We start from the raw sequence: 24,939 nt of genomic DNA on the forward strand, positions 1-24,939 counted from the left end.
ACAGTCTAGTGTGATAGGAATAGCGTGAACACAATTAAGTCTACTAAATGTTAACATAGAATTAAACTTCTCTTAATGGCCAGATAGTCTTGATAGGTACTAGGACCTTTAAAAACCAGACTTCTTAAAAAATGAAATAAGAAGAAAAAAAAGTCAGTATGTTTTTAGGTCTATACAGTCACTTTTAAAGGATTGATGCATTGCACACCTGATTTGGTTGCTGACAATATGTGAGGTACCAAAATCAATAAGTAGATTAATCCTAAGAGGAGAATGATCACATATAATTAATGCAATCGGCAATCCTTTCATTCATTTAACAAACAGTTATCAGCTATATCCTGTCTGTCAGACTCGATGTTAGGAAAATAAGTCAAGAGGACAAGGCAAAGACATGTAGAACAACAGTGGAGCTCAGTCTTGGTACTTGTGTACGGTGGTTAAAAGTCCAAACTACATGTGTGACCTGGAGCAAGTGACTTAATCTTTCTGGCTCTCAGTTTGCACAGTGACAAACTGAGATGGAAATAATAATATCTACCTCGTGAGAGAACTCTGAATATCAAATGAGATGATCGTGTTTATAGCCTGCCTAGCTTGGTACCTGGATCCTTGTAAGTCCTTGACAAGTTTCAGCAATTTTCCTGTCCCACTTTTGTAGAAAAGACACCTGAGGCTCAGAACAATGAAATAACTTGTCCTGGACACTACATTCCCAGAAGGTAAATTAAAAACAGAACGGCAAGTGTTAGAAAGTCTATGAGTTTGTCAAGGCCAGAGAACAGAAGAGGATGGATTCTGCCTGTGGACTGTGGGAAAAAATCAGGAAGGAATATTTAAACCAACTACACAAATGACTTTTCAAATACGGTTCATGAGCCTTTATCTGGAGACATGGAGCAAAGTTTTCAGTCCACTAACTGCTGATTTTTCCATCAACGCCCACAGTTCCTGAGCCTGGTCCTTTCCTCAAAGAGCATCTTAGTTTCTCATATTAAGGACTGGCTAACCTTTAATGAGGATTATCACAGGTTTCTCAGCCCTGACTATTTTAGTTTCCAGAACTGACAGGGGAGACATCAGAGAGGAAATCACTCCCTTGAAACATTCTTCTAGAATTTTCCTAGGACTATGGCAGGACTACTCCCTCCAAAGTAAAATAGTGTTTCTTCAAACCATACAGCTTCTGCAACATAGGTGAAACGAAGTCCTTCCATAGGACTTCTCTGGAAGTCGAGTGCCAAGATGATTTTCATTCATTTATAATTACGCATTTCCGTGGTGTTTATTTTGTGTTTATCACATGGCGCAATCCATGAACCGGAAGCAGCTTTTCAATCGAGAAGAACGCTAAAAGTAAAAAATCCTGAGAAGATCAATTGCCACAGTAGGGTTAATCTCCCTCGTTCTGCTTTTCCTCCTACGCTAAAATACCTATGCAACTCTATTTCACAAAGCAATGCTTATCACAACACAAGTTTGGGGGAAATTATGTCAGTATAATTTTATTGCAACATAATCTGAAATTTGACCTCATTTCCTTTTTCTCTCTTTCCTTAAACAGAATGCTACAACATTCCATGTAACTGTCCGAGATGATAATAGCATCGCTGTCTCTTTAGAAGCTTCAGATGTTATGAGTCCGTCATCCGTGTATGTGGTGAAGATAACTGGTGAATCAAAAAATTACTTCTTCGAATTTGAGGAATTCAACAGTACTTTGCCTCCTCCCATTATCTTTCAGGCCAGTTATCACGGCCTGTATTATGTCATCACTCTGGTAGTGGTAAATGGAAATGTGGTTACCAAGCCATCACGATCAATCACTGTGTTAACAAGTAAGCATCGTGTGCAATATTGTTCTCTGTGTCTCTTTGTTGGGTGTATTCCCCTGGGGGTTCTCATGAAAACAGAGCCCAGAATGGCAAGATCAATTGCCTTGAAATCGAGTGACAAGATTCAAAGTTCTGCTTTACCTTAAGAATACAGTCCCTTGCTGAAGCTGGATCACGTTTTACTGTAACCTTTTGTTAATCAAAATGTGTTTAAACCAAAAAAAGTCAACCTATTTTGAGATTGAATGACAATTTTAGATTCATGATTGGACGATGTAATTTGCTGCTATATAATTTAATAGTATGATTATAACTAAGTTTTTTTTCTAGAACACATATTCTCATATTAAGCAAATTGCTTTTTGAGGCAATGAATTTATGCTAATATTTAGCTGGCTCAAAATCAAAATTACGGGCTTCCCTGGTGGCGCAGTGGTTGAGAGTCCGCCTGCCGATGCAGGGGACATGGGTTCGTGCCCCGGTCCGGGAAGATCCCACATGCAGCAGAGCGGCTGGGCCCGTGAGCCATGGCCGCTGAGCCTGCGCGTCCGGAGCCTGTGCTCCACAACGGGAGAGGCCACAACAGTGAGAGGCCCGCGTACCACAAAAAAAAATCAAAATTACATATTTTTAGTTGAGAGTAAAAGATATCGTTATTTACCAGTTGCTATTCCTCACCTCACCCTCAAACTAGCCTAGGCTTCCACTGCCCAAGAATAATGCCAAGAAAAAAAAAGTCGGTAACATTTTAACCTTTAGCAGCACATGTCTTAAGAGGTCATGCTGATATTAGAAATTTTTTAGGTGTGGTTTTAACTACATATGATTTTCATTTTTCTCTCTGCCTTTAATACATAATCTCAAAGTAAAATTCGGCTCTACTATATATGTTGATGTATGGAAGAAAAACTGTTATCTATAAGATGGTAGAGTTTATCACTAGAGCAATGCAATGTCTCAGCAAAGTTCTTTTTGCTCTTTGTTCCAGTGGTTGCAATCTTTTTTTGTTGTTGTTGTGGCCTCTCCCGTTGCTGAGCACAGGCTCCGGACGCACAGGCTCAGCAGCCTTGGCTCACGGGCCCAGCCGCTCCGCGACATGTGGGATCTTCCCGGACCGGGGCACGAACCCGTGTCCCCTGCATCGGCAGGCGGACTCTCAACCACTGCGGAAATCTTTTAATTGCCATCTATACGTGATCTTTCTGGCCACATTAAGGAAAAGGACATAGTGCTATTTTCTGTTGGGATAAAAGGAAAGAGAAACACCAAGAAGCAAGAACTCAGAATCAAACTAGAGGACATATTTTTAACATGTCTGTCAAAAATTAATTAAAGTTTCCCTTGGCAGAGTTCCAGGATCCATACTGAGTTCTAAAAACTAGGAATGGCACAGACTCAAGACCTTCAAGGTTTATACATATAATGAACAAATCTAGGACCGAGCTGAATTAAAGGAAGGACTTGCCTGGTAAAATGCTGTCTTAAACAAGCTCCAGAAATGGCGAATTAGGAGCTAATAGAACCAGGCAGCAGATCTAGGTGTATAATGCCTATAATATAACACTTGGAATCAGAAGCTCTGCCTTACTTATCTTCATAATTTCATAAGCATGACCTAGCATGACCCTTATGCTTAAATGGTGATCAGTAAATATTAATTCAATTTAGCTGAGCAATAACGGAACCAGGAAAAAAAGGCTAAGACACAGAGCAAAATAAAACTAGTGACCGTAGCTGACCCAACACTCATTAGCAGGCACTCAGCCACTCTGGATCAAAGCTGGAGGCGTCGGCCCTTGAGTTAATGGTTCACAAAGAAATGTGTTAAGTAAGTAGATGGTGAAAGATTTCTGGAATATCTTGTTGATATTTTAGCATGTGCAGTAAGTTCTACTCAACATGTTTTCAGTTTTCTTTTGTGATTTCTCCTTTGATATGTGGGCTAGGAATTGTGTTGTTGAATGTCCAAAACTTTGACGATTTTGCAGAGATCTCCTTATTGATTTCTAGGTAACTGTCGTTGTGATCAGAGAACATGCTCTGTGCAATTTCAATGCCCAGAAAGTTGTTGAGATTTGCCTTATGGCCCCAAATATGGCCTCTCTTGTGCTTTCTGTGAGCACTTGGTGGGTGAAGTTTCAATAAATGTCAATTAGGTCAGGTTGGTTGTTCAAGTCTTCTCTACCCTAATGATTTGCTGTCAGTTTGTTCTAACAATGACTGACAGAGGGAATGGATTTGTCTATTTCTCCTTTCACTTCTTTTAGCTTATGCTTTAGTTCGAAGTTCTGTTGTTACGTTGTTAGGTGCAAATACAATACTTTTAGGTTTACCATGTCTTTTTGATGAGCTGACCTTTTTATCTATATACAATGTCACCCTTTATACCAAATAATATGCCTTGTGTTGAGGTCTATCTTGGCTGATATTAATATAGACATTTTAGTTTTCTTTTGTTAAGTATTTTCATGGTATACCTGTTTCATCTTTTTAATTTTAACCTACTTATATCTTTATATGTAAATGGGTTTCTTGTAAACAGCATAGAGTTGGATCTTGCTTTTTTCCCCAATCTGAAAATCTCTGCCTTTTAATTGGAGTGTTTAGACTAGAACTAGCCAATAAAAATAGAATGTTAACCACATATGTAATATTAAATTTTCTGCTAGACACATTAAGAAACTTTCTGAAAAGGTGAAATTAATTTTAATAACATAGTTTACTTAACCCATTACATTCAAAATATTATTGTTTCAGTATGTCGACTAAAAAAAATATGCACAACCTAAAAGTTGAGTGTTATGTTTTCTTCAGTGGACTTACTGAGGACTTCAAGCCCGGGAGGCAGCGTCTCAAGTAACCCTGAGAAAACTGCTCCAAGGAGGTGAGGGGGGAGCTAGGATATACAGGAGTTTTGCAACAAAAGGCAGGTAGTAGGAACAAAAGGTTATTGTTAATAAAAGAAAACTAGTTAAGGAATTTAACGTTTTTCTAAGTGTGGGAAGATGCAAGGGTCTGGGCTCACTGAAATCATTCCTTTGATACGCACTTCAGCTATCTGGGGCCTGTATCCTCTGTTTTCACATCCTGAGTTTCCTCAGGGCTCACCATGGGGAGTGGCTGCAATCGCTGATGACTGTGACATCCTTTGTTTACTGATAAGGCAGGCAATGTTTTATTTCTCAAGTAAATAATCAGGATATAAAAATTTACACATTTTTTACTCTTAAATATAATGAAAATAAATAAAATTTAAAATTCATTGTCTCAGTGGCACTAGCCTTATTTTAAGCGCTCAATAGCCATATGTGGCTAGTGGCTACCGATTTAAATAGTACAAGCTTAGATCATTTATATTTAATGCAATTAAGTATATTGTTGAATTTAACTTAAATCTTCCATATTGCTAGGCTGTTCGTGTGAGGAGTTGGGTCACTCCAGTCAATAGTTGAGCTCAGTTTAAAGTACTATTAACCTACAGTTCATCACAGACTTCAAATTCTTCTGGTCAATGGTAGGTTGCCAGCAGTGACAGAAGGTGTTTCTCAGTGTTCCAGTTCTACCCTCAATGTTCAGCAAGTCCTGAACACATGCACCACAGAAGGGATCCATGATTTTGCCTCTCCCTTACCAATGGACTTTTTACTAGTGCTAACTTTTGGGGGGATGGGGGAGGATCTTGGTTCTCCTCGTTCAGCCTCAGGCTTAGGCAGATGTTGTGATGCTAAGTGGGGCATTCTCAGCATTCCTACCCCTTGCTATACACTCACAGACAAAGTCTACCTTAAACCTGTAGATGGTCTTGGGTTGGAGAGTCTCCTGCCTCTTCCCCATAGTAGCAGAACTCTACCTTCTATCAGTGCGTGAAGATCATGGGTCCAAGGCTGTTTCTGCCCTTGACTCAGGAATATACATCTTTTATTTCTACCTGTCCCCCAGAAGGAGGAAGATCTTTGCCAGAGAACTGAGAGGGAAAGAACTTCTACCTCTTGCCAAGGCATTAAGCGTTTTGCTTTGTGTTTTAAAAAAGTCCAGGGAATTAAGTTTTCTCCTTGATGTCTTAATGGTGCTAATTATCACTTGCATCCCTGTGCCCTGGAGGGTAGGAGGGTGGCTCTCTTGCCATCAGTATTTCTCCTGAGCACCTGATGGAGGCCCATGTAAAGGGCTAGAGAGAAGTGGGCTCCACTTGTGCCTGGGAGCCCCACTCATTTTAAACCAGCTCTGTCCTATACTTTTGGACAGAACTTTTGGATGATGGAAATGTTCTATATCTGCATTGTCCAGTACAGTAGCCCCTCCTTTTTAATTTTATTTAATTTTGATTCATTCTAAGTTTAATTTAAATAGCCACAGGTGGCTGGCAACTACCTTCTTGGACAGAGCAGTCTAAACTGTTATTTAGAACACACTCCACCTTTCTGGATCAGGGAAATTTTAGTTGCTTTCTTCTTTCCTGCTTTAATGGTGCCCCTTCTTTCTGCCATGCCCTACTAAATTAAAGGTAAAACAGTTAATGTGTCCCTTTTCTCCTCAGAGGGGCTTGTCTTTAGAATTTAGTTCATTTGGTTGCCTTGTAATCTTATTTCTCTGAGAGACACAAGGAAAATTGTGTCTCATGGATTATTTGGCTTTTTCTTCTCGATGTTGGATGTTGGGATGCTGCAGGAAGGGGGACCCCTTCCAGGGCCTGAGAGTGGGCTCTTGTCTAACACTAGGAAATGAATTGTCCGAGGAAACTCATGTGCTGACAAAGCAAGAGATGTGATTGGGAAGGGGCACCTGGGTGGAGAGTAGAAGGGTAAGGGAACCCAGGAGAACTGCTCTGCCACGTAGCTCGCAGTCTCGGGTTTTATGGTGATGATTCACGGTCCTTCCTGGCATCGCTCAGCCAAGATGGATTCCAGCAAGGAGGATTCTGGGAGGTTGGTAGGACATATGGACCAGCATCCCCTCCCTCCTTTTGACCTTCCCTGAATTCTTCCGTTCGTGGTAGCTTGTTAGTTCCACATTCCTTACTAGGACTTCCTGTTTAAGATAACTCATGCAAGCGGCTACTATGGTGCCTGGCCAGGGCGGGCGGTTTTAGTCAGTGTTTCCCTTAACAGGAGGATAGCATTGGCTTGCAGTTTTCTACATCTTAAGCAGAAGAGGAAATTTGCATTGATATCTAAAGAGTAAAAACTGATTAATGATGGTTTATTGTCTCTCACCCTCTACTCTATTTTTAAATACTCAATTACACCATCCCAGATTTTTAAAGCAATAATAGGTTGGGAATATAAAAACTGAGGGTTAATGCACAAATATTTCTGTGACATTAGGCATGAGGTGATGGGTTTCAGCTTCCTTCTTTAAAAAAGAGAGTATTAAAATACATGATGACTAAGATTACTTTTGAGCTCTAAAATTTGCATTATTTATCCGTTAATGATGTATTTTTGCCATCTTTATTTTTCTAAGGGGAAGCTTTTCTTGGAAGTTTAGGAAACATTTGTAGGATCTGGTCCCAGAGTTGACACATTGAGGCTAAAAGGGTACATTTGTTACAGTCATTTATTCTGTGTTAGATCTTTGTCTTCATGAAATAAGCAATGACAAAGCAATTGGCCCTGGGGCAGTCCTTTGATATTTCTCTACAGTTGTTCTGAGTCTGGCGCTCTCAGAGAAAGCTGAGGAACATGGCAAAGAATAAATACAGCACAAACAAGTCATTTGGCCAGTTCAAAAGTTCATAACCCTTAGGCTCTGACTTCTGATTAATATTTAATTAATTGAGAACCTTCAGTATATAATGTGCACATTAGAGAGAAGGAGTAGTTTCTCAATAGATAAAATAATACATGAAAACAATTGCTTAGAAATTTGGGAAATGCTATTTACACACTACTGTCTCCTGTGTTTGCAAAGTCCTAGAGATAGTGGCTGTAAACATGGCAGAACACACAAGGGGACACTCTACAAATATAATATTCCATACAAATTCATCCATGATAATAAAAATAATGCATGAGTTTTTATTTTATGTATTACCTACATTCTTTACGCCATGTCCTAGGTGGCAGAGAAATAAAAATAAAATACCCACACTCAGAGATTGTATACAGTAGTGGAAAAGACAAATATATAAGTGCTGTAAAAGAATTATGTAAGAGACTGCCCAGCCTTCTTAGGGAGCACTGGGAAGAAGAAACAATTATTTAAAAATTATTGAAAACTTGCCAAATGAATAAAGAGTGGAAGATGTCACAATCAGAGTTAAAGGGAATCATAGGTAAAAAGAATGGGGGCATATGTGCATAGCATGGCACACCTGTGAACTTCAAGAGTGAAGGTGGAAAGAACCTGTGATTCCAGAAAATAGAGGGAAAGGTGGCTAGAAAATGTGGGAGGAGCCTTGAATACTTTACAGAAGAGTTTAGACCTTAACCTCTAAGTGCTGAGGAACGAGGACACATCTTATGCAAAGAAATGACATAACACGATTTGATTGGGGAAATCTCCTTCTTGTAACAGAACTACCAGCCACAGAATCCTGAATCCTGCATTGGAATGGACAAATTATCACACGGATATTTTGAATAGTGGATCAAATCATGAACTTTAGAGCCAAAGAAAACTGGAAACCATAATGTAGACGTTGGCAGATTATTACATTCTCTTAGTTTTCTAATTTAATATCTATTCCAGAGGTTAGCAAACTTTTTCTGTAAAGGCCTAGGTAATAAATATTTTATGCTTTGTGGACCATATAATCTATGTTGCAATCATTCAACTCCACTATTTCCGCAGAAAAGCGGCCATAGATGATATGTAAACAGATAAGCACGGCTGTGTTCTTAGGAAACTTTAAAGACACCAGAATTTGAATTTCATATAATTTTCATATGTCATGAAATAGTATTCTTCTGTCGATATTTATCAACCATTTTAAACTGTAAATACCATTCTTAGCTCATAAATCATACAAAAACATGTGGCAGGCCAGATTTGGTTTGCGGGCTATAGATTACTGATTTGGTAGAGGGTGCTATTAAATAATGTCAATTTTTTTGTAATAAAACATTTTAAAATAAACTCCTTAACAAAGTATGTAGCACCTGGTATAAGATCAATAAATATAATTAATACCGATGGCATTAAATAGAAAATTACTCAACGGGTTGGGAGCAAAAGAGAACCAAAAGAGATCAGGAGGGGAAAAGTCAGTGAGGTGAAGGTGACAGGTGTAAGTCAGAGACTCCGACAAAAGTGAGAGTATCAAGTAGGCTGCAGCCTTAAAAGTTTTGAACAGAAGTAAATAAGAAAAATTAAGATGAGATTGGAGGCAGGAAGAATAATTCAGAAAGCTATTTAAATATTCCAGGAAAGTATCATAGAGGAAGAATTTTCCTCTACCCTTCTAGGTTCTTCTGGCTGGCCTAAGAATTAAATTGATGTGAGACAGATTAGTAAGATAAAATCAAAACTAAAATGTAATAACATGTATACATGGAGAGACCCAGGAAAACTGATAACTCATCAAACTGGCCAAAACCTTCACCTTAAAGACCATCTTCAGCTAAAGACAAAAGAGGATGTCGGGGTGGTGGTTTGGGACTACAAAGGGGAGGAAGGCAAGTGACCTGGAGATGGAAAAGTAAACATTTGGTGAACAAAGGTTTGCTGGGCCACACAGAGACAAGGGGACACAGAGTGGACTCTGATCACCAGGCCCTGCTGAGTTTCCCCTGCCACTTCCAGCACATTTTCTGTGCAAATACCTCTGGTGATAGCTCTATTCCAGGAACAGGCCCTCTATCTAAATTCTTTTAGGCAGTTATGGGGAAGACTAAGTGTTCTTCCTGAGTCATCTTTTTCTTAAAAATACTCAGCCTAAGTTACTCCTCATGCCAAAGAGATACATTTTGGGGTGGCAAATTTTGCTCTCCTACTAAAGAAATGATGGAGATTCAAACTAAGTTAGTGGGTGTAATGGTAACCATCCTCCTGGACCATGGGTGGCTGCTGCAGCCAGCTCACCTCAGTGGCCTGCTTGGATATAGCTGAACCATCAGGTCAGGTCTCAAATTATCATCAATACATATTACAAGAGCTCTGGCCTGGGACCTGGAGTGGTCCCTTTTCCCTACTCCTGCCATCAGAAGTGAGGGACTAATCCCATGTTCATCTCCCTCAAGAGGGCTATGTCAGAAGACACATGTTCTTAGGTTGGTCACATTGAAAGCAAAGGATACTGATTACTGACTCAACAGCTTTTTTAGTTTTAGTTCCTCAAAACAGAACAATCTCAGAAAGAAGCACCTCTTAGCACTTAGCAGATACTAGTAAGTACAAGGCTACCTCTGCTTTCTTGAAACAGTATTTGCTCCACATTTGCTTTTGTTTTTTCATCTTCTAAGATAGCCACATCCAGAACTTTAAAAATCTTCCTATTTATGATCTGTAAGAATGGTTCAAAGGTAATGAAGGAACAGAAAATATTCTTCCATTTGAACATCAGTTTTTATTATATGGAACGCCTAATGAGGAAATAATAATGATATTAAATGTCATTTTAAAGTTTTTTATTAAAAGAAAACATGGGAACTTCATGGTAGGATTTTTAGTAAAAATCATGCAGTAAAGTCCTGCTTTGTCATACACTCTGTGCTCCCACCGAAAAGTGAAAAGAAAAACAGAAGTATATTTCCAGGCTCAAAAATAAGATAGGTGTCTCCATCAATCAGAAACTCAAAGTAGGGAAGTAGGCTGAAGTCATGGGGCCCCTGTGCTCTGGGTCTGAAAGGAGACAGTACTGAATCTGGGCCCCTGTAGAGAAGGAAGGCTTGAGTCGCTCTACATTAGATATGGCCCAGAGCCAGACTCTTTGCTTGGAGTAAAGATTCTTCCTGCTTGTGAAAAAAGAGCACATATGGAGGCCTAAGGATACAGGCAAGGGACACACAGTCTTACTATCAAGGACCAAGCTTAGTTACCCTCTGACTCAGAGAATGAATCTGTGAAAACCACTATACCATCCACAACATGAAGAACCCCAAAATAATGTTATATGCCCTGGTCCTAGACTGCAGATTCTGGTGAGCTGAAAGGATGCTAAACTGCCTCAAAGCAGTGAGGAAAAAACAAGAAATAGGGCAATGAGAAAACAAAATTTGGCCTAGGGCTTATATTTTAGAACACACAAAGAAATCTATGCTAAAAAAGATAGGCATCAAAATTATTATAATATTTTATATTATATTTTATGTAGCAATGTAACAAAAATTTACAGTATGTTATGATATACAAAGTGATAAATGAAAGAATTACACATATTAAAAAAGAATTGGGCTTCCCTGGTGGCGCAGTGGTTGAGAATCTGCCTGCCAATGCAGGGGACACGGGTTCAAGCCCTGGTCTGGGAAGATCCCACATGCCGCGGAGCAATTAGCCCCGTGAGCCACAATTACTGAGCCTGCGCGTCTGGAGCCTGTGCTCCGCAACAAGAGAGGCCGCCATAGTGAGAGGCATGCGCACCGCAGTGAGGAGTGGCCCCCGCTCGCCGCAACAAGAGAAAGCCCTGGCACAGAAACGAAGACCCAACACAGCCATAAATAAATAAATAAATAAATAAAATTTAAAAAAAAAAAGAATTAAGGAATAATGAAACAAAAATTGACAAAAATAAAACAGAAACACATAGAATAAGTATAAATTTTAAAAATAAAAAATACAATCATTTAATTTAATTGGTTAAACTAGGTAAAATTAATTTAATTAATCAAATTTAATGTTAATTAATTGAAAAACTTCAATAGATGGGATAAATTCTGTACTAATAAAAATTAAATAAAGTCAGTAAATTGAAAGATGATACTGTGTCATTGTCCCATGATTTAGCACAGTGAGACAATACTACCACAGGTATGGAGGTGGAGAGATTCTAACTAATGAGATTAAGAGATTAAGAAACATATGGAGGGGATGATTGGCATTATATTTGAAGAAATCATTATGGGAATTTCCAAGACTTGAAGAATGACATGAATCCACAGATTGACAAAGCATTCCAAGTACCTAGACGATAATTCAAAACTAAGACCAGGGCTTCCCTGGTGGCGCAGTGGTTGAGAGTCTGCCTGCCGATGCAGGGGACACGGGTTCGTGTCCTGGTCCGGGAAGATCCCACATGCCGCGGAGCGGCTAGGCCCGTGAGCCATGGCCACTGAGCCTGCACGTCCGGAGCCTGTGCTCAGCAACGGGAGAGGCCACAAGAGTGAGAGGCCCGCATAACGCAAAAAAAAAAAAAAAAAAAAAAACTAAGACCATACCTAGATATGTGATGGTGAAACTGCAGATGATCAAGCATAAATAAAAATAAATTAGAAGTTTAGAAGATACTAATGGACAAAAAGCATAGTATCCACAAAGGAATAACTATTAGACTGACAGAAGCTTTCTCTTCTGCAATAATTGGTGCAGGAAGACAATGGAGCAATATCCTCAAAGTGCTGAGGGGAAATCAGACTACCCAGAATTCTATACCCAGCTAAACTACATCAAGAATAAAGAAATTTTTTTTGTATACAGAGCCTAGGAGAATTTAACACCCATACTCTAACTTAAATAACTATTAAATTATATGTTTCAGCAAGAAGAAAAATGTATCCGGATGAAAGGCACAGGACACAATAAAAAAATGACAATGGGGAAGTGATATATGGCAAAGGTTACATTAGAAATTAGCAGGAAAATATGGAAAAAGAATCCATGAAACAGGCAAGGGTATCAAACAAATGATTTTAAGAAAAGGGAAGCTGAATGACAGATAAACATATGAAAAGATATTCAATCATTTTCTTGAACAGGAAATTAAGAGACAAAATTTCGCAGGCTTCAGAGTGACAAAAATTAAAAAGACTGGACTTCCCTGGTGGCACAGTGGTCAAGAATCCACCTGCCAATGCAGGGGACACAGGTTCGAGCCTTGGTCTGGGAAGATTCCACATGCTGCAGAGCAACTAAGCCCATGTGCCACAACTACTGAGCCTGCGCTCTAGAGCCCATGAGCCACAACTACTGAGCCCACAGGCCTAGAGCCTGCACTCTGCAACAAAAGAAGTCACCACAATGAGAAGCCCACGCACCACAGTGAAGAGTAGCCCCCACTCACCGCACCTAGAGAAAGCCCACATGCAGCAATGAAGACCCAACACAGCCAAAAAAATAAATAAAATAAAATAAATTAATTAAAAATAAATAAAAAGACTGATACAAGCAAGTGTTGGAAAAAGAATATGGAGAAACAAGAACTATCACACACAACTGATAGATAATTGACATCAAGTTAGAAAACATTTTCACAATATCACAAACAGTTGAAGATGTGCGTACTCTACTATCCAGGACTTCCAACCTAAGGAAACATGCCCCAAAACATTTATTGCAGCATTATTTGCAAAAGTGAGTGATTGAAAACAATCTATATAACAACAACAACAAAAAAAACCAAATTATATTGTTTGTATAGTTGTAAAATGGATACTAAATTTTCTAGAGATACACCAAGATGGACAAATCTCAAAAACGATGTTAGGTAACAAAAAGTAAGCTGCAGAATCATACGTACAATATGATACCATCAACATGACATTTTAAAGTATGTGAAGTAATAGTCCATATGAATATTGGACACTTACAAATATAAAAGTGAAAAACATGCATGGAAAGAGAAACACCATATTCAGAGTAATAATTTACCTCTGGCCAAATTATGGGAGGCAAATGGGATCAGGGTAAGTTATATGGGGGAGTTTCAACTATATTTTGTAATGATTAATTTTTTTAATTAAAAAGGAAAAACTAAAGACAAAAAAGTAATAAATGAAGATAATACATGATTTCTATTTTTAAACAACTACATTTCTCTGTCCAGTCTCACCTGGTTCCTGAAACAAGAAAGGGAAGTATAACAGGATAGTTGGCAGAGAAATGAGTAATGAATGAGATCAAGATTTGACCTTGTCATCACTGAAAAACACATGCGTAATTACAGCTCTGGTTTATGCCACATCCCTTAATTTTTCAAAAAGAAAAACAATGAGGGAAGTAACTGGAGAGATGGTAAAATATTTCTAGAGAATGCATTTGAGTTCTAGAAAACAGTAATTCTTGTATTGAATATACCTCAAAAATGCCTGTGCATGGACTTTAGAATTTACAGCTGACCTGGGTTATATATGTTGAAGCTGAGGGAAATACAGGAAGCAAACATGTAAGTAGGCATTTTAAAAATTCTCTTAGTTTAAAATTTAAGTTGTTGGCACAGCTAACAGAAAAATCACAAAATAAAATATCTATGCTCTAATCCTCCTGTATCTCTTGAATTTCAAAGTTTGACTATGGCTTTGATGTGCAGACTTCCTAACTCAGGGCATGAAAGATTGAGTGGACCTCTAACTTCTCTTTCCAGTAGACAGACCCCCGGTGAGGATGTGAAACTGGGCTGCAGCAGTGGAAGAGTTATGGCTCTGTGGCTGCAGTTTGCTGTTAGCTTTCATTTTGTTTCTCATATCCAGAGTCAATAAGTGGATTGTGTAGACTCCCTGGGTTAGTAATTAGACTGAGTTGGAAGAAAGATCTTCAAATGGTTCAAGGCTTCTTTGGGATTAATCAAAGAGAAATACTCAGCGACTTCAGGGCTTGGTTTGCTGGTTTCTTTACATGACACTTAAGTGAGTTCACTCTGTTCTCCCTTTAAGTAGGAAAACCAAGGATGAGACAAAGCTAAAATAGAAACATTCTAACCAGAGAACATTGCACATAGTCTACAGGGACATGATCCCAATATATGTTGCAATCTGAAGGCCTTCCAACTTTTTTATAGATGTTGGCTTGGTTTTTGGTTTTATAGATAGGCTTGGTTTATGAGAAAATTCCAGGAAAAAATTAAGAATTTTAACATGTATTTTCAGTCTTCCCTGGATCTCATCAGTCAAAAGCAAAAATAGGTTGAGATACTGAAGAACAAAATGAAAGATATTTAGCTACAGATTGAGACAAAGTAGGTAATTTTTTGTTGAATGAACTAAGTCAGTTTTGGTTTCTTATGTTATTGGAACTGAAATTTTCAAAGTATAAAATTTAAACTAAGGATATTTCATTTAGGCTATAGATGTCCAAGAATCCTCTCAATTCTAAAATTTTGAATTAAAATCAATTTTTCTATAATAGAAGAGTTGACTCCAAGCCAAATTATTTAAAATATTTTCTTGAACGAAATGAATGCAAGTAAAACTTATCCATTAGTTCTTACTGAAGGGTGAGGGGCCTCCGGCACTTTACAAGACTTTGGCTGAAGCGTGGGACGTGGAGGAGATGCAGACATACATCAATCACAGTTATTAAAAAAATGAGTATTTACAAAGTTTTGTGATGAATTAACAACTCATGCAAAATAGAAATAAACATTTTTAAATTTCTGTACAAAGAATAGTTTGATAAACATCATAAACTATAATCCTCACAACATAGGATGGTTGGCAATGTTATACTTGACATAAAAAAAGTGCTAAGTTCATACAAAGAAATAACTGATTATTGAAACATTTATCTTTGGTTAGAGCCAAAATGTATCTTCTGCTACTGGTCTCTTATTAATGTCAAATTTTCTTGGCTTGGGGAAAAGAAAAATGAACTAGGAATCTGGAGATACAGACTCTGCCATGTCCTTGTTAAATTACCTTTGACAAGTAATTTAAAGTCTGAGTTATCATTATTTTTATATGTTGAATGATGATATTAATATTTGCTCTTCCTAGATCTCAGGGTTGTTGCAAAAGGCAAATGGAAAAATGAATATGAAAGTTCTTTGAAAGGCAGAAATCACTATTTAAAATATGCATCATTAATTACTGCTAAGGAGAACACTCAACTCAGGAGTACTGAGGAGTTTAGTGTCTTACAGATAATAAAAATATGTGTAAAATTCTAATAGGTGTAATCCTTGGCCCTTCCAAGTATTGATAATGGCCTTTTGCTCTTTCCTTAATTCCTCTTTCTCCATTAACTTTCCTTCTGCAGAACCTCTTCCCGTAACCAGTGTTTCAATATATGACTATAAACCTTCTCCTGAAACAGGAGTCCTGTTTGAAATTCATTATCCAGAAAAATATAACGTTTTCACAAGAGTAAACATAAGCTACTGGGAAGGTAAAGACTTCCGGACAATGTTATATAAAGGTAAGAGGCAAAAAGAAGATGAAAAATGATGACTATTACTTTTACATGATTTTTGCCAAATGGTCTTGCTCTTGCTCTGAAGAGGTCTTATAATTCACTATTTGGTCATAAATGAACCAATAAAAATAGTTACTGATGCGTGAAAATATTGTTATGAGGAGTCTTAGAATGTCTGGTTCTTTAGAGTCATGTGTCATGCGTAAGCATAAGAAAAACTCAAATTATTGTGACTCACATGTTATTCTTGCCAAATATTATTCCTGCATGTCTGGTGCAGGAAACAAATTCAAACTTAAATTTAGAAGCACCTCACTTAACCATTTCTTTCTGAGTGTGTTAGGGCACTTCTAGAACTGGGAAGCTAGAGAGGTGCCTTTCACAAAGTTTCACTTGGAGATGGTCCAAGATTATTCTCAAATGCAAAAGACAATGCTTTTTAGGTCCTTTTTACATATTTATCTGTATGACTAGCTAAATGATTGCATTAATATACAAAAATTGGTTTCACTATTTTTACTGGCTTGATGGGATCTTGAGAGAGAGGAGAGCCTAGGGGAATTAATAATTTTGAAAGAACTCAACTTTTCAGGGGCAGAGGCAGGTCAAGAGGGAGAGGGATAGGGAGAGAAGGAGGGAGGGCCTTTGGGGACTGAACTGGGGAAACGTAAATATTCTCAGGACCAAGCACCATAATATTTATCTGCAGAGAGTGTAGATGATGGTCTCAAATTTGATTAGTTGTAACTGGAAACTAAGTAGAGGACAGGTACTCAACCACATACGGCATGATATCCAGAAATATCTCACTTTGACTTGCTGCTTTTACAAACTCCTGAATCTTCCATGGATTTTTTTTAATGAGACATTGTTTAAAATATATGCAGTGAATTTACAGGGGTTTTAAACTTTAAAAAAAATCAAATAAACATAAATAGACTCCATAAATTACTGCATTCTTTATTTTCAATGAAAACAGATTATCTGCAAATTAATAATTGAGACCTTATTTGCTTTTTGATCACATGCAAATATAAGTTCAGAAATAATTGAAAAGCAGTCACTGAAACTTTTGTTGAGCTAAATGCCATGAGTTTAAAAATAAGTTAATTAATATGCTCTCTTTTTAAATTTAATTAATTTAAAATTATTTTTGGTTTTTCATTCAATAAATGGTACTTTTTGTTTCTCTCATTTCTAACTTGGATTGGATTTTTAAATTTATTATTATTTTCCAAAAAAAATGTTTTCCAAATAAAATTCAAATTTTTTATTTTATTCTTTATTTAAGCAGGTCCTATCCACCAAATGACAGACAAACTGTTTTATTTTTTAATAAATATTCTACAAGTGAGACTAGTGAAAACATTTCTTGTAAAATTATTTTTTCCTAAGTCGTAAATTGGCAAAATACCTTGGGTTTTTATCTTAAAGTAAATGGCTAGCAGAAACTTAATCTCTACAATTTCTATATGTTATCTTCTCCACTTAATACACCAAATGTTCTTATAATAAAATTTTAATTCCAATTGTATCCAATTCTTGCAGAAAAAAGCCTTTCAGTTTGTGTCCAAAACAATCCAAATTTTCATCTCTAGCCTTATATCAATTTTTTATTACTGACCATGCCAGGAGTTGCAGGAAATATTATTTTATGGAGAGTTAGTCATAATTGTTCAGAACTTTCTAGAAGTGTGTGGCATTTAGGAAACTGAAATTTTAATATAATTGTTTTTTTCTTCTCAGATTTCTTTAAGGGAAAAACAGTATTTAATCACTGGCTGCCAGGAATATGTTATAGTAATATCACCTTTCAGCTGGTATCTGAGGCAACTTTTAATAAAAGCACTCTTGTGGAGTACAGCGGTGTCAGTCATGAACCCAAACAGCACAGAACTGGTAAGTCTTCCAAAGAATGAAATTTAGTGAAAAAATAATTAAATTATATGTTGTTATATATATACTTTCTATCATTCTAAGGAAAATTCTGTTCCAGAGCTAAGAAAGAAAATAAATATGTATTTTAGTAAACTAAAACAAATTTTCTATCAATGTAAAAGGAATTGAACAAAATATTCAATTTGAAAAATTTTAAATATGTCAATGAAATCATAGATTTATAATCTTTGAATTAAAAAAATTGTGTGATACTACCAAAAGTTATAATTAAGTAATTTAACTGGATCAAGTGCACATCACTTATTCTATAACCTGACAAAATACTCATATGACAGAAGAACAGATGTGGGAGGTTCTACTACAGATTATCAGATTATTAATTTTAGTACCATCACTAATATGAAGCACAATCATAGGATGGATGGATGGATGGATGGATAGATGGTAGGTAGATGGAAGAATGGATGGGTAATATAAATATACACATACTAAATACCCATTGCCAATACCAATATGACTGATATTTTTCATGCCTAATGTCCTTAAGTATTCAGTAGGAATGCAGGAGACACAATTCATACAAACACTGGGAATGTGTTATAATAGATCACCTCTGAGACCCTGCCATTCTGAAATTCTAAGATGTGTTGAAAAATCTGAATTCTCATTAATTAGGCCAAAGCAAAGAAAATATTTCAGCTAAATTTTATTCACCTCACATCAACATCTAAGATTCTACTTGTAGTTTTTATTATTCAAGTAAAGAAACTAATTGAGCATCTTTCACCTGGGAGTTGTTTAAAGTACTGGGAGAGATGAAGACAAAGTCTGGTGAGATGGTTCCCTGTTCTTAAAAATGGTAGAGGTACTACTGGCACTCATACAAGGCAGAATGCAATAATAAATATTATTAAAGAGGTAAAAACTTATGTAACAGCACAAAGGAGGGAGAGATTAATTTTTATTAGAAGTTCATAGAAGAGGTGAGAGTCGAGCTGCTATCTGCAGGATGCATACAATCTTTTGCACGTAGAGACCATGCAGTGTGCCTTCATAATTTTCTACCACTACAAAAGTATGATTCCATAGTTCATAAACTCATTTTGTGTGCATAGTTTCTATTTTAGAGAGATGAGGAGTAAAGCCATATTTCCAACATGCATGTTACTGTTTCTGAAGGCAATTCAGACATTTAACTCTCCTAAGTGCAACTATGTCATAGGGAGTATTTTTATCTTGATAGCTATAAAAACACTATAGTTGCTTTTTTTGTAAGAAAGATCTAGTGCCAGAGACTCAGTTTTGAAAAAAAGAGATTGTGATAAGCTGAAAAATATGTATGTAACTCTACTTTGGAAGTGGTTAAATCACCACTTGGACAAGCATAGTATCACGAATTAATGTATCAATATTTGTATTGTGACTGGTGATAAGCTAATGTGTGTACACTGTGTACAAAATCTTAGATGTATGTACTTGAAACCACATTTGTTCTTGATGTAAATTATCTATACAGTAAAAGTAAAACTAAACTCTACTTTCTAAATCTGCTTGTATGTTTGACTCATTAATAGATTAAGTATTCATTATAATAGTTAAAAATACTTGAAAATGATAATTCTCTCTCTTACAGTCCCCTATCCTCCTCAAAATATCTCAGTTCGTATAGTAAACTTGAACAAAAACAACTGGGAAGAACAGAGTGGCAGTTTCCCAGAGGAATCGTTCATGAGATCACAAGATACAATGGGAAAAGACAAACTCTTCCATTTTACTGATGACACTCCTGAAATTCCCTCTGGCAACATTTCTTCTGGTTGGCCTGATTTTAACATCAGTGACTATGAAACCACATCCCAACCATATTGGTGGGACAGTGCATCTGCGACTCCTGAAAGTGAAGATGAATTTGTCAGTGTTCTTCCCATGGAATACGAAAATAACAATACACTCAGTGAGACTGAGAAATCAACGACCAGCTCTTTCTCTTTTTTCCCTGTCCAAATGATACTGAGTTGGTTACCACCAAAACCACCCACTGCATTTGATGGGTTCCATATCCACATGGAAAGAGAAGGTAAAGTAATAGGAAATCAGAGGAAATAAGTAATAGTGCAAAGGAAAGGAAATTGAAGCTTTTAAAGATTACATTTAGAAAGAAAGACTGATGGTAGACAGTTAATATCTAAAGAAAGATGGTAAAGAAAAGGAAGAATTTAATTGAGTATCCAATGCAGACGGAAACCAGAAAACAAAAATGAACAGATTGGGTCAGAATCCAGTTTGGGTAGCTCATACATTGCAAGTACAGGCAACTGTATACATTTCATTACCTGACATTTCACCTACCCCAGGCAACTGAGGAAACTTTATATTTGGAAAGATTTTGAATTAAGGTTCTAACCATAACAAATTACAAAATATCCTGGAGAAATATTCTGTTTTCCAGTACCCAAATTTGTGAAACATGCAGCAAAACAATCTTGCTGACAACCTGGCTACTTTCCCAAGACCTGTGTCCTGCTTATCAAGCTACTCTTACTCCCCTTAGCGGGTGCCCCCTGAAACCAGCACCACTCACATTTTCCCAAAGAGGAGCTGGTAGTAGAATAGAAAATACATAGCAACTGGTATTTCCACTCTAGCTACTATATTATATATTGTATTCACTTAGCAACTGAGAGTTCTTCTTTATATTTAACCCACTAATTTATGCAAAGCAGGGCCACAGCATTCAGTAAATTTGGATCATGAATCATATGTGAATTGTTGTTTGGTAGGTTTTCATAGTTATTTGTTGTTTGTTTTGTTTTATGCTTTCCAGTCTAGTAGTCTGGGTAGCAAAAGTTGTCAAGTTGCCAAACTGTGAGGTTAAATTGACAGCCTTATTTATAGGATAAGGTATTCAAATCATGTAGTCTTATATATGACGTATTGTTTGCCCCCATTTTATTCAATAGAATGAAATACAAGACCTGTGAATTCCTCTCTACTAGAGTAGAGAGCAATCAACCATACCCAAATATTATATAACATTGAAATCCTTCGTCATTTCCAATTATTTGAGTCAAAATTCTTAACATTTGCCTGAAATTACTTGTATTAAAAAAAAGTTCCCTTAATCTATCTTTTATTTTTCTATTCCTCAATATATTCTATGGAAAATAGGGTCTTATAATTCATAATTTTTTGTAATGCCTATTTCCATGAAGGTTCATTCATGCTTTTATCTGACTGTGGTGTGTTGTTCTATAGTCACCAAATGATAACAACTTCAAATGAATAAGCAGCAGGAGGTGGACTTTGAAGAAATGCAAAAATCATTTTTACTTTTAAAATTTCTGAAAGCAAATCAATGAAGCAAAAGTATTACAAGTGTCAGAAAAATGTATCCAGAGGATTATTTCTAAATAGAGATAATTCAATATATTTTAAGACACTTATGGATACTTAATGCTACCACAAAGAACTTATACAACATTTGTTACTGTTTTTTTAATCCTTTATATCCAAATGAGAACGTTGATTATTGCTATTTTTTCCTAACATTATACTTCTATTTCGTGTATATAACTTCATTGGTTGACAGTATGTAAGAATGCAGTACATATCCATCCCTAGTTTTATTGATTAGTGCACCATATTTTAATTTGGTTATTTAAAACTATTGTAAAAAATAACTTGAACTCTTAGTCACCTTTTTTTTTTGGGGGGGGGGTGCGGTACGCGGGCCTCTCATTGTTGTGGCCTCTCCCGTTGTGGAGCACAGGCTCCGGACGCGCAGGCTCAGCGGTCATGGCTCACGGGATCTCCCCGGACCTGGGCACGAACCCGTGTCCCCTGCGTCAGCAGGCGGACTCTCAACCACTGCGCCACCAGGGAAGCCCTAGTCACCTTTTTAAATAGTAATTTGAGAGGTATAATTCAACTTGACAAAAGGAAGGAGGAAAAATTTTTAAAAATACTTTTTTTTTTAATTAATTGACTTCTATAACCAAGGCTGTTCCAGATATCAATTCATATATATCCTCTTTTTTATCCATGATTTAGAAAACTTTACTGAATATTTGACAGTGGATGAAGAGGCACACGAATTTGTTGCAGAACTGAAGGAGCCTGGGAAATATAAGTTATCTGTTACAACCTTCAGTTCCTCAGGATCTTGTGAAATTCGAAACAGCGAGTCAGCAAAATCACTCAGTTTTTATATCAGTAAGTACCAAAAAGATTATTTTGCACTTACAGAGGAGCTAGAAAAGTGGAACTGGTGAGATTCATGATGCTGAGGCATCGATTATGCATCAAACCTTAGAGACCCTGAGAATTCTTCAAGATCATGAGAGGCCCGGATCCATGAGGTTTTGACAGCAGGAAAATATATGTATGTTTCATAGTAGCAAACCTACCCAGGGATTTAACTTGAGGCTATTTTAAAATTATTGTGGTAATTGAACATTTATTAAACTGACCTTCCACACTAGTGATAACAAAGTCTCCAAGGACGTGGACACATAGTTTGGGAAAGAGGACTTTTGTTCGAGGCCATAATGAAAATGGATATTGTTTTTCTGTGTGAAAAGTCTCATTAGAGTATTAAGCTTATGGAGGTCGAAAGAAAGAGAGATGGAGGTGTAGTGAGACCTAGGTGGTCTCCAAAAGTTAGCACAAGACTGAGCTAGAGCATCATGAATACTCTAATAACAAGTCTTAGGGCATCTTCTACCAATTCCATCAGGGATAATAGCAGAGCAATAACTAGCCTCTAAAAGCTACACAAATAGTGTATGTCTGTAATGTTTTTTGCTAATCTGACTATGCTTACCAGAAGTTGAGAGGCCAAAAACCAGTTTCCTAGCTTATCAGGAGTTAAATGTGCCTCTGACCAGCAGAAAGAAGAACCAGAAGGGAATGGATAAAAACTGAGTTCTAAGAAGGAGGGTCACCATACTCTATCTCCTCCTTCAAAAGCAAATTACCACCTTTCATCAGATGATCCTCAAAAAGATGGACAGGGGAAGGAGGAGGGGGGCAGAGAGAAGAGATCAGTACTTTTGTTTGTTTGCTTTTTAAGGAATTTTGCCTTTTTTTAAAAATTTATTTATGGCTGCGTTGGGTCTTTGTTTCTGTGCGAGGGCTTTCTCTAGTTGCGGCAAGTGGGGGCCACTCCTCATCGCGGTGCGCGGGCCTCTCACTATCACGGCCTCTTTTGTTGTGGAGCACAGGCTCCAGACGCGCAGGTTCAGTAGTTGTGGCTCACGGGCCTAGTTGCTCCACGGCATGTGGGATCCTCCCAGACCAGGGCTTGAACCCATGTTCCCTGCATTAGCAGGCAGACTCTCAACCACTGCGCCACCAGGGAAGCCCGAGATCAGTTTACTTAGCAGCTTAAAAATGTTGAAAATATCCCATACAACAATTTTACTTAAGAAACCAAAAATGTCACCACTGGTGAAAAGGCTTGAAATATCCACTGAACGTGCAGAAAAAATATCTGTGATTGCCTTGCATGTCTTTCAGTTATGGGCAATCTTTGACGTGACATCACTTGAGAATGAGAGCAAAGTTTAGTATCCAGTTCTTCCCATGAGGCTAAATATGTTTCATTAACCCAGAGATTTCCTTGTCTGCCAGCAGAGATCCACTGCAAGTTACAGGAAAACTCCCACAACTCTTCTGGCCATTAGCTCTTCCCTTCTCTGAATTTCTACTGTGTATCATAGTGCACAAGACAAAATACAGAGCTTCTCTGAGTGTGGTATTTTTCTAGATGTATTTTATTTGTGTACATCCTGCTTCTCATACCAAATTACAAAACGCTAGGCTGCGGTTAAACTCTTTGCTTATTTGTTAATTCTGTTGCACATTCGACAAATATTTATTGAACCATTTTCCAGTGTCAAGCACTCTGCCCTGTTCCTAGAGTATCCAGTTGACCAGAGCTGCTGAGAATGTGTCAGAATTGCTCAAACATATGATTATTTCAAAAAGATGCATATTAATGTTCATCTAGGAAAATATAGGGCACTAGAAATTTTGCTATTTCTCTGTCAATAAAAATCTTTTTAGAGCTTCAGATATGATGTTCTGCGGAAATGAGTTATTCAGGTGTACTCTGTATATGCCTTTGATTTTAAAAGGATACTGGGGGCTTCCCTGGTGGCGCAGTGGTTGAGAGTCCACCTGCCAATGCAGGGGACACGGGTTCACGCCCCGGTCCAGGAAGATCCCACGTGCCGCGGAGCGGCTGGGTCCGTGAGCCATGGCCGCTGAGCCTGCGCGTCCGGAGCCTGTGCTCCGCAACGGGAGAGGCCACAGCGGGGAGAGGCCACAGCGGTGAGAGGCCCACGTACCGCAAAAAAATAAATAAATAAATAAAAGGATACTGAATTTGTGTAGTTTTGAAGGTTTTACTCAGAGAGAAAAATTAAAGTAGAAATTTACATTAGTCTCCCAATAGCCTCATGAAGGGAATATTTCTCTTATCCCCATTTGTCACTTGAAAAAAAATACTGAGTCACAGAAAGTTTAGCAAATTGGTGTCAGAAGAAGAATTAGATTCTAGAAATATTTAATAGCAAAGTCCATTTCCATGGAGCCTGCAGTGACCTATTATCTTGGGTTGATTATCGGGTCAGTCCTAATGTAAAGACATTAAGTGAGTGAATTCATTTTGCCTCCCCCCACCTTCTCTCTCCATGCCCCCACTACCCCAGTAATCATCATAACAGTAATAACACTTCACATTTAGATAGTTCTCTAACACATTATAATCTCATTTGATCCCATCAACAGTCCTGTGAAGTAGACTAATCAGAGAGTATCATGATAAGTTATCACAAAGCCCCAACCCAGGAGACAGGAGTTCTAGGTTGGTTCCCAAACATTACTAGCTCTGTGACATTGGGAAGTTCATTCACATCTCTGGCCTCCAGTTTCCTCATCAGTAAAACAAAGCATTGAAAATCTAAAGTCCTTTTCAATCCTA

At 37.5% G+C, this 24,939-nt stretch overlaps 1 protein-coding gene across 4 annotated transcripts in view; it reads left to right on the forward strand.

Moving 5' to 3' along the window:
• Positions 1–24,939, forward strand: part of PTPRO (protein tyrosine phosphatase receptor type O) — a 231,611-nt gene that overhangs the window by 117,886 nt on the left and 88,786 nt on the right. For all 4 annotated transcript variants that reach the window (XM_004281110.3, XM_004281111.3, XM_049693990.1 and 1 more), the window contains 5 exons: positions 1,565–1,838; positions 15,900–16,058; positions 17,802–17,954; positions 19,588–20,031; positions 22,005–22,166. In XM_004281110.3, coding sequence (XP_004281158.2) covers positions 1,565–1,838; positions 15,900–16,058; positions 17,802–17,954; positions 19,588–20,031; positions 22,005–22,166 — 1,192 coding nt within the window. The remainder of the gene's footprint in view (positions 1–1,564; positions 1,839–15,899; positions 16,059–17,801; positions 17,955–19,587; positions 20,032–22,004; positions 22,167–24,939) is intronic.

This window comes from Orcinus orca, chromosome 11, assembly GCF_937001465.1.
Source record: "Orcinus orca chromosome 11, mOrcOrc1.1, whole genome shotgun sequence".
Lineage (NCBI taxonomy): Eukaryota > Metazoa > Chordata > Mammalia > Artiodactyla > Delphinidae > Orcinus > Orcinus orca.